This window comes from Centroberyx affinis, unplaced genomic scaffold (assembly GCF_046629955.1).
Source record: "Centroberyx affinis isolate AG114_WGS23_722 - 3 ecotype Tasmania unplaced genomic scaffold, CSIRO-AGI_Caff_v1 ptg001482l_1, whole genome shotgun sequence".
NCBI classification, from domain to species: domain Eukaryota; kingdom Metazoa; phylum Chordata; class Actinopteri; order Beryciformes; family Berycidae; genus Centroberyx; species Centroberyx affinis.
In genome coordinates, this window is record NW_027279949.1 from 92,501 (window position 1) to 102,909 (window position 10,409).

A 10,409-nucleotide genomic window follows, 5' to 3' on the forward strand; every position below is an offset into this window, starting at 1 on the left:
AATGTAGAACTCTCAAATTACTAAAAAGCACTGGACAGAAAACAAAAGACAATTAAGGAGAAGCCTCACACCTAATCTTTTCCCATGGTTTTGATCTCCCTCTTGTTTCTTTTATTTAAACCCAGTGAGATCATCCATGGTTTCCTCTCACAGACAGAAGGCAGCGGATCTTTTCTTGCAAACAAGAACCTCATTAGTTCCACTGCATTTGCCTGGAAATGTTACACTTTTCTACAACTATTAATTTCTCCTCCTCGCCCCCTCTCTTACCCATAGCCGAGAGCTATGGCTTTCTAACTAGCTGCATACAACAATACGCTATTTCTCTTCAATTTACTCTCCCAGGAAAAAAAAGAAAAGGGGGATGGCAGACCCAGAAGACAGAAAGTTAATGAAATTATTTTAATTGCTGTACTGTTCTACTCATACGCAAAGAGGAAATATAATTGGAGTTTTGTGTTGATGATGTGTGCGTTTGCATGTTATGGCTGCTTAAATTGCTGGCTTGGTAATTAAATCAATATTGTAACTTGTTATTATTCATGGAGGACTAATGGTGTTGGGTTAGTCTTTGAACTTCCCATTTAATGATTAACATTTAACCACAGGACCTGGGACCACCTCATTAATTGACAGGCTTGTCTCTGAATCAACAGCAGATATAATCTGTGAAGTTAGTCATGAACAAATAGACTATTAGCACTGTTCAGAATTATCTGTTCAGAATTATCAAAGATGCTACTGAGTTTCAAATTAGGCTGGCTATGCTCGCGATAATTCAATTAACTTTCATTTCAATCAATTCAGGAAACACATTTTCTTCCGAATTCAAATATTGGAAAACTTTTGCCCTAAGAAGGTTGTTATATTCAGCCGATGAAGAAATAATTAAGATAAATGCAATCAATGGCAGGTGCATTGCAGTTTCTATTTACATTTTGAATTAATTTAACTGAGTGTAATGAACCCGGCTGTGGTTTGGACAGTCCATGTGGACGCAGTAGTGGTTTCTCTGGATAGAAGTGAAATGTGGACTATATTTATACAAGGTCATGTGGGGTGAAATGGATTAAAATTGACTGTATCTGTGTGTGCATGTGTGTTCATACATGTATGCGGGTGCGCATGTGTGTATCCATGTCTGTATTGGTGTGTGTGTGCATGCGTGCGTGTGTATGAATATGTGCGTAAGTGTCCAAGGTGTCTCGTTATGGCCTGCTGAGCTTAACAAGGCCAGGGTCATTAGCATATGCTAATGAGGAAGGTATCTAGGTCGTTAAGCCAGTAAGGTGCAACCACAAGAGCATTCCTTCACATACTGTGTGTGTGTGTGTGTGTGCGTGTGAGTGTGTGTTTGTATATATCTATGTGTATGTTTGGGAATGAGAATGAGCTGAACAGATGAATCGAGTGAATGAAAGATGGAGAGAAAAGATCTGTGCTTTAATGTGCTTTGTAAGCCTTTTAATGTCTTCGCTAGTGGTTATATAAAGCCACACTCATATTCACATTTTGTGCATGTATAATCAAGAGAAAAGAGAGGAGGACAAGAGAGGGCAAGGGAGGGAGAGCAGCGGTGATGAGAGGAGGGAATGGAGAGTTGAGGAGGAGAGGAGATGTACGCGGGAGAAAGACAGAAGAGAAGGAGACGAGAAGAGGACGAAGTAGTTGGTGGAACAGGAGAGGGGAGGAGAGAATAAAGGAGAGGAAAAGGCAGGGAGAGGAAAAGGAAAAACTAGTAGAAGACATGAATAGACAAATAGAAGAAACACAAGGGAACAGAGGAATAAGATGTGAAATAGGGAAAGGAAGGAAAGAATTAGAGGGGAGGGATGGAGGAGGGAAGAGGAGAGGGAAAAGAGGATAAAAGACAAGTAGAATAGAGGAAATTAGTGTTTTGGGAAGTCTAGTGTTTACCAACAACAAAGCTGCTTCCTGGAAGTCCCCTATGTGTGTTTATCATCTCAGTCTCAGGATTGTCCCAGTTCTTTGTGTGTGTGTGTGTGTGTGTGTGTGTGTGTGTGTGTGTACCCACGCATGTAAGCATGTGTGTGTATCCATATGTGTATGTGCGGCATATGTGCAGAGCTCATTGTGCATCAATGCGTGCCTGTTTGCATGCATGGATGCTTGCATGTGTGTGCATGCATCCATCAGTCTGTGCATGTGTGTGTGTCTGAAGGTGTTTGTGTGTTTGCCAACACTAATTTATAGTTAATGCTTTACCATATAAAGGTGGCAGCTTCATTATTATGAGCAATTCAGACAAGGTTACTGCCAGTTAATTGGTTTATAGATTAAAAACAGGATAGACTTTCAAATTCAGTTGCTGAGTGTCAAAGTTGCCGCAAAAAAAAAAGTAAAATAGAAATTACAGAAAAAACACCAATGCAATAGAAAATGTACTCAAACCTAAAACTGCTAGAGTCATTTATTTATTTATTGGTGCAGAAAAAACATTCAATCATCAACCACCAATTTGGTAGAAAACCGCTGCTGTTGACAGATTAAATTGGACTGTGTGTATTATAGTACACCAGTATGGCAAATTTAGCTGTTGATGTGTGTGTGTGTGTGTGTGTCTCCTTCTATGTGGGTTGAGGGAGCTTCTTGATGTCAAAGTCATTGATCAAGCTGACCAGAACACTGGCTCGATCACCATAGATATGCATCATTGATCAAACCAGTGACAACACCAAGTGATGGCATCATTCTCGCTCTTTGTCTCTTTCTCTCATTGGAAGATGAGGTTGCAGGAAAAGACGACCACTGAGAGCTAAGAGGGTGTGTGTGTTTGTTTCGTGGGTATATGTGCACGTATAAATATGCATGTACACTGTATGCATGCTTGTCAGTAGGTGTGTGTGTGTGTGCATTTTGTTTGCAAGTGTGTATATGCATATGCAAATATGTATGCAGTTGTGTCTCTGTCTTTCTATGTGTCCATGTGTATGCTTTTCAGAGAGCATCTGGGAATATGTATTTGTCTGTGTGCTTCTTTGTGTGTGTGCACTTGCGTATGTGTCTGTGTGTGTTTGTGTCTGTGTGCGTTTGTGTGTGTGTGTGTGTGTGTTTGTGTGTGTGTTTGTGTGTGTGTGTGTGTGTGTGTGTGTGTGTGTGTGTGTGTAGTGCTGATGGTGTATATTCCTGGTAAAGTGGTCCCATAGGAGATAGACAAGAATGCTTTGTTCTGGCTAATGAAGAGGCTGGGATCTCAAATACTGAAGAGGAGACACACACATACACACACACACACACACACACATACAGATATACTGTATATACACACTCACACACACATGCAGGTGCACCCACACTTCCATGCAGGTATATATAGACACACGGACATGGAGGCACACATACTGTATGCACACTTGAACATCCTCTGTTTTCCCCTGCTATAGTAAAGCAGGGGAAACTCTCTTTCTCACTCACTGATACTCATACTCACACTCACATGCGCACACACAGACTGGCAGACTACTGGCTCTTTAGTCTTTTCTAGCCATTGAAAACATTTACTGTACGCTGTCCTCTGAGCGCTGTGCTGTGAATGTCAGTGGATTGCCTCAGGCTGCAGTGTGACAGCGATCACACTGATGAACCAAAGTGGAAGTGGGAGCTCACATTTCCCAAAGTGTTGGCGCTCGCAGTGTGCACTTGAATTTAAAATTGAACCGTGTGCAACTTCATCATGTAATGCGCTATTCTTTTGCTGGCTTTTTATGGCAGCATCGGATCGGAGGCCTCTTTATTGGATAAAATCCTAACTGCCCATCCTATTTCATCTCAAAAGTTTAAGTTTGGAAATATTTCATCTTGCACTGACAAAATCCATCTTGGTTTCCTATTTAACATTTTTAAGATGCGTTTGGGCTATTAGGGTTTTTCTAATGTGGCCCCAAGATTTTCAAGTTTCATGTGTGCCTCTGACCACTAAACCAAGAGTCAAGAGTCAGATCTGAACCCACATCACAGGTACATGGTACACAACTTAACCTAGTGAGTTACCAAGAAACCCCATAACTGTCATTTTAATGTTTATAATGTGGCTTAAGCCTGGTAAATCTTCAGCTACATCTGGTAAATACAGAATATGTTCCGAGAATTATAGCAGACATGATGTTGTCTCCAGCTTTATGATTGCTAGAATTTATGAACGTATCATGAAAGTCTTTACTACTGCTTTTGTTAGGGATTATAGTTGGATACACTGATCTTTATAGAAAGTGTAAATCTAAATCTAAATCCACATTATAGTTGTGTCCAAATTGCAGTGTTTTGGTTCTATGGTAACATGGAGAATCATATTTGCTCTGCTGTGTTTAATCTACTGTTTATCTTCTCAAAATGTGTGTGTGTGTGTGTGTGTGTCTGTGTCTGTGTGTCTGTGTGTCTGTGTGTCTGTGTGTGTGTGTGTGTGTGTGTTTGTGTTTCTGTGTCTGTTTGTCCTTGCCACAGCAGGCTGTTTGTTAGTTCTGTTTTAATGGTGAGAAAGATAGATTTACCTAATATCTCCATGAAATGGCTTATTGCATAGAAAAAAGTAAAGTAAATGCCTCTAACCAAATAACGGTTTTTGCATGTGGGCACAAATCTTTCTAATTCAATTAGCCGTGCTGTGTGTGTGTGTGTGTGTGTGTGTGTGAGGTGAGCAAAATTATTAATATGATGATGAAAACTGCACGCCTTTATGTTTGGATGACACCCCCTACCCCTGTAGATCACACCCCCTGTAAACAAAGGGATGTCTTAATATACATTTTATTTTCTCTTTAATTTCATTTTTTGATTAATTATTGGAAGAAACCTAGAGGCTATAAATATTTATTATTTGCCGAAGGAACAAAACAAAACATCATCATCTCAGTGTCTGTACATACATGTGAGTGTTGTGCTAATGCCAGAACTATCTAATGTTTGTCTGTACAGTATTTATTGAAGGGAAGGTTGACTGCTTCCCTGCTTCACACTTACACAGTTAGAGACACGGTCACCTCCGGGTGCCACCCAGTACACCCACAGTCTTCTGCTGCTGGTCACTGAGCAGCTCCACTGGACCAGTTGGGGTTTAAATCCCTTGCTCAAGAACGCCTTGGGAGAGCCTTCTCATTTGCCTAGGTATTGTAAACAATGTGTAGTCTTAGGTCTTCATTGAAGGATCTCCATAGCATAGGGCCATGTCTGTCGTCAAACTGTCCCTTATTTCTTAGAATGCATATATGTATGATTTTGTTTTACAAGAGCATTTACAGCCGGCATGACGTATTGCAAGCAATGACCCATTGCGCTGTATCACAGCATGTTAGCTAATGGGAACCAGCATGCTTTAACCTCCTCGCAGCAGATTGGCATTCATGTACATGAGTGTCTGTGCTCACTGGCACTTCAGCAGTATCAGGCACTGTCAGTACCAGGGGTTGAACCAGCAACTGTTTGATTACTCAGTGGCAGTTTCCCTAGCTTGCCTGCCAATCTGCTGTACGCACACACACACACACACACACACACACACACACACAAATACACACACACACACACACAAAGAGGAAAATATTCTACCATTTGTTTTATCTCATCATTGTGTTCAATGGAATGTCTTTTTAAAGTTCATATACATGCAGATTAACACTATAATGAGTGTTAATGAGTGTTAACCCCTCCCCATCGAACCCCCTCATTCTCTCTCTCTCCCTCTCTCTCTCCCTTTCTCTCCCTCTCTCTGTCTCTCTCTCTTTCTCTCTCTCTTTACAGACAGTACTACCCTGATCCCCATCCGGTCCATGGGGTCCAGCTGATGAGAGTTGGAAAGCTGCAACATTACCTGGGACACATGGAGGATGCTATGGACACATTCACACAGGTAGAGATGTGTGTGTCTTTGTGTGTGTGATTAGCGGTAGTTTCAACTTTATTTAGGGGAGACAGAAAATGCCATGGTAAAACGTGTGTGTAAGGGAGTGGGGGTACTGGGGTGTTGGGGGTTCACTAGTTTGCTAACCATTGACTTTTTCTTTTTCTCATTTTCTCATAGAATTTCATTTCTGTTTTGCATACCTGAAATTATAAAAAAAAATCCAAGTGTGCTGCACTCCAAAGATATTTTCAAGTGTCTCATAGCAACAGCAGGAGCCACAACTCCCACTGTCTTCAACAATTTGTTTATTTCTGCCCCCCAGGCCTATGAAATCATCAAGTTCACCCACGGCAACGATCACCCTTTGACCTCTGATCTGATGAGGAAGTTGGAGGAATGTCACGCTGAGATGAACCAATCGTCATCTAGCAACAACTAAGAGACGGCTACAAAACACCGCTGGCAGCCACAGTCTTTTAACCAATGGGCTGCTTTCACATATGCCATTTTGTGTCTTCTTAATGCAGCAAAAGTTCATGCACTTCGAGATATAAACAGAAACATTCATTACAGGATCAGCTTTAAAAAAAAAAACAAATTTTCCATGAAAATAACAGTAATTTGTTACACAATTCAAATTTGATTCATCATGAACTAAATTGTTTAGCTATGCCAAAACATTATTTTTGTCTCTCTAAATTTAAATTTTACCTTTTATTTTTTCCAATAAATAACATAAATACAATTTAATATGTCCATATAATCTATTTACATTTTGTCAGAACATAATTTATCACTTTGAAAGGCTTCAAAGTTGGTTTGAATATCTGTAAGCAATGCTGCCAAACACATTACTTAGTAAAATCTTTAACATTGTGACAACTTTACTATTGTGACGAAGGCAACAGTAAACATGTTGCCCCCCATAAATGATACAGGCCCCCATTCAGTAAGATAGTTGTGTGTGAATGAACAAACCAACCCACCAACCGATAAAAAGTTCAATGTATTCATATTTTTTGATCAAAATTTCAACATGGGTGTTTGATCTCAACAGGGATAATTCCTTTAAAGAAATCATAAATTATGTCTCGGGGGGGAAACGAGTCGTTACATCAAAATACAGCAGATTTTTTGCCAGTTCAAAATCCCTTTCCAAGCCACAATGATTGATTAATGAATTTCTTTAGTAGCTCTGAGATGAGCAGCATGACAGAAGGCTGCTGACTTGACTTCTTTAGTCTGAAATTCAAACCTTTCACCTATGGAAAATAATGTGAAGTTTTCCACAAATCCTGCAACAGTATGGGTACTGAACTAAGCCTTTTACAGTTTTAACCATCATCTATCAGGTTCCTACAAGTTCTTGTAGCCCTGTAACACTTTCATGTCATTGCTATTAAATACTGCAGCAAAATGTATAGATGACTCAGAGGAGTGAGAACCAGGAGGTAAATAATCCAAAATACAGTCCACTCCACAGTTGTGATGTTTTTTTCTTGCCGTGCCAAGGGGATTACAAACTCCAAATTCATCTGTATACTCTGCAGTATCAATGAAATAGCACACTCCTTTTGATGCCAGCAGATTTTCTTTGAGGGCAAGTCCATCATAGAAAGTCCTGTTTTCGGGTTTATCACTTTCTGTTTGCTGATGACAAGCTTTCCTATTGATTGCTTCAACTGTTATCTGTCACCTGAGTCCAACAACTTTGAATTTTCTGTAAACTTGAGTATCAGCATATTTGAGGCTTTTCTGTTCTTTGAACCAAGCACATACTGCAACCACCACAGAATTTGAATGGATAGAACGGTCTTTCCCATTCTAATCAACGCTCCTGGATGGTCGGAGCAGCGGCCATTTTTATGTGTACCATTCCTACATAAAACTTCCTTGGTACCGTTGGCCTAGCTTCTGTATAAACCAACTTACAGCAAGTCACAGCGAGGACCAAGCAGTAGAAAACTGCCGTTGTGCTATCTCCGTCACTTTGCTGTCAGCGCAGAGGCTACTGTAGGATTTTTGGACTGACTGGTTTTTAATCAGGTTGATTTAAATAAACAACTTGTCGAAATCATGTAGAATCTGTCTGATATGTTAGAGATCTTGTTTAGAAGGATGTTGCAAATGGTTTAGTTGGTGAAAGTGAAAGTCTTACTTTTTTCCATCCATCAAATTTTAAAATGTTTTGAATTCTCAGGTCTTCCTTAGGATTGTTGATAGCTGTTTCAGTCTGTTTCACTCAGCATGAAGGATGACCAATAAAAACAGACATTTTGTAGCTTTGGCTTCTGATTCTGTTTGTTTCTGTTTTTATCATTTTGCACACTGCTGTAAAAAGCCTAATTAACCTATTTTAATAACCAATAGTCACCACAGCACACATGACAATGGCATGCATGTTTCATTAAAGACATCAACAATAAAAACAGTTTTATAGTAAAAAGTCCCTAAAGGATGTCAAGAAAACAATTCCCAAGAATATAGCATGAAAACATTATATTTTCAATGCATCTTTTTGACAGCTTGACACGTTTTGTCATTTTGTAGCTTTGGTTTCTTTGTATTATTTCCTGTTCAGCTCTACCCAAGTTCAGTTTATAGAGATACAAAGCAATGGAGAAAGTCCCCTGTGTGTGTGTGTGTGTGTGCGTGTGTGTTTATAGGCCCCCGTCTCCTGTGTGTAATCCATAGATACCATCCTGATGAGTGATCTCATGTCCACAGAGCTGTGTGCGCGCGCGCATATGTGTCTGTTGTTTTAGTTAAGTCGGGTTATCAAAATGTCCATCTTTCCCCTTTGCATATCCATCACACACACTTCCCATGTTAATCCTTGTTTTTGTGTGTGTGTGTATGTGTCAGTGTGTGACTTTCTCACACACTTCCCAAGCTAAGCCTAGAGTGTGAGATGGAATGCGGTTATGTCTTTCTCACACACACTTCCCATGTTAATCCCAACGTTCTACCCTTTGTAAACTGATGACAGCATTTCCTCTGAGAGGACAAACTGTGTGTGTGTGTGTGTGTGTGTCTATTGGTTATGGGGGGATTAGAGTGATATTATGTTGAGTTGAAGGTTACAAATAAAAGGTTCTGCTGTTTTGACACTTCTGCTCCCTCAGTACTGCAGTGATAGACGTGGTAGAAACCCCAAATCCTTCATCCATCCTGCATTGGCACTACAGGTTGCTGTAAACAATTCTTTCATGAATGGAAAGTTGGTATATTTTAACATAAAACTGATGTCTTAGTTTTATTTATCTGTGCAGACAACAGCATTTTAAGTTGAATGAAACCCTTCTAAACAGAAAGGCTGGATTTACACTAAAAAGATTAAAAAAACAAACAAAAAAAACATTTTGTTTGTTTTTTTGCTGGTGTAACTGACTGACACCTTTATTTGCACAGAAATCTAAATATGACAACCAACATTTTTTGTTTTTCATCATTTATTTATCCAGGGAAAGTTGACAGCATGAGTTAACATAAGCAGTTGATGCTTTGTGCAATGGATGGCCCAATTTGACAGTAGTTGTTGGGTGGGGAGAGAGTGTTGCTCATTCACTTTCCCCTACCACATTTTCCCAGCTGGTCCAGGGATTTGAACTGGCAACCTCTCTAGCACAAGCTGGCTTTTCTAACATCTAGGCTTCTGCCATGAGTTAAGAGAGTGGATTAGATTAAATGTTTATTGCCCCTAGAGAACATCATCTTCCAAGCAAATAGAAAAGGTCTGTAAGGGTTTCACACTGATGCCATGAAAATAGCCTGTGCATAAACACAAAAGTTTGAGTCAAAAGATAAGCGAAGGTCCCCTATAGACTTGAAATTCCCCAGACCTTTTCTGGAAATCTCACTGTCTTACATAGAGAATGCATCACTTTTGGAAATATCATATTCATTCATACATGCAAGTGGGTTTTTATTTTACTGCAGTGACTGCAAGTTTTCCGGATGAAAAATTTCCCAAGATGTGAAAAAAGGCTTCAGTTAACTGTAGCTTTAGGAGATTGAATCAAATGGATGTGAATATTGAATGGAATGGTGCAGAGATGACACTAGTGGGCTGAATGGCTTGTGGAAAAAAGCCGTCCTATTGTACAATACTGCTTTTTCAACCTCCATTACTCACTCCATTGGCTCTGTCGCGTTCTCTCCTTCTCTCCCTTTCTCCCTCTCTCACCACATAACAGCTATCAAATTAGATTTACTATCGCTTAACCATAACTCTCTCTCTCTCTCTCTCTCTCTTTCTCTCTCTCTCTCTCTCTGTCACTCACAGTCTTTCTCTCCCATTCACTATCCATCGGTATCTCTCTCTCTTTCGCTGTATGTCTCAGCAGGGAGCCTGAGCCAATCAAAAGGACATCACAGTGGTTTTCACCCCATCTTCATTCTCTCACCCACCCGCCATTTACTCTCCATTTTCAATTTTCACTTTCATTTTAGAGACAGTCTCCCCCCTCTCTGTTCCTGTCTCTCTCTGCACCACCTTACTTCTCCCCCTACTCTTATGCTATTACTCTCTCCCTCACTTTCTGTTATCATC

At 40.0% G+C, this 10,409-nt stretch overlaps 1 protein-coding gene across 1 annotated transcript in view; it reads left to right on the forward strand.

Moving 5' to 3' along the window:
- smyd3 (SET and MYND domain containing 3) overlaps positions 1-8,120 on the forward strand; it is a 98,533-nt gene extending 90,413 nt beyond the window's left edge. Inside the window, exons 11-12 of the mRNA XM_071526948.1 lie at positions 5,755-5,863; positions 6,180-8,120. Of these exons, the coding sequence (XP_071383049.1) occupies positions 5,755-5,863; positions 6,180-6,296 (226 nt within the window). The 3' untranslated portion in view covers positions 6,297-8,120. The remainder of the gene's footprint in view (positions 1-5,754; positions 5,864-6,179) is intronic.
- Positions 8,121-10,409: the final 2,289 nt, after the last annotated feature.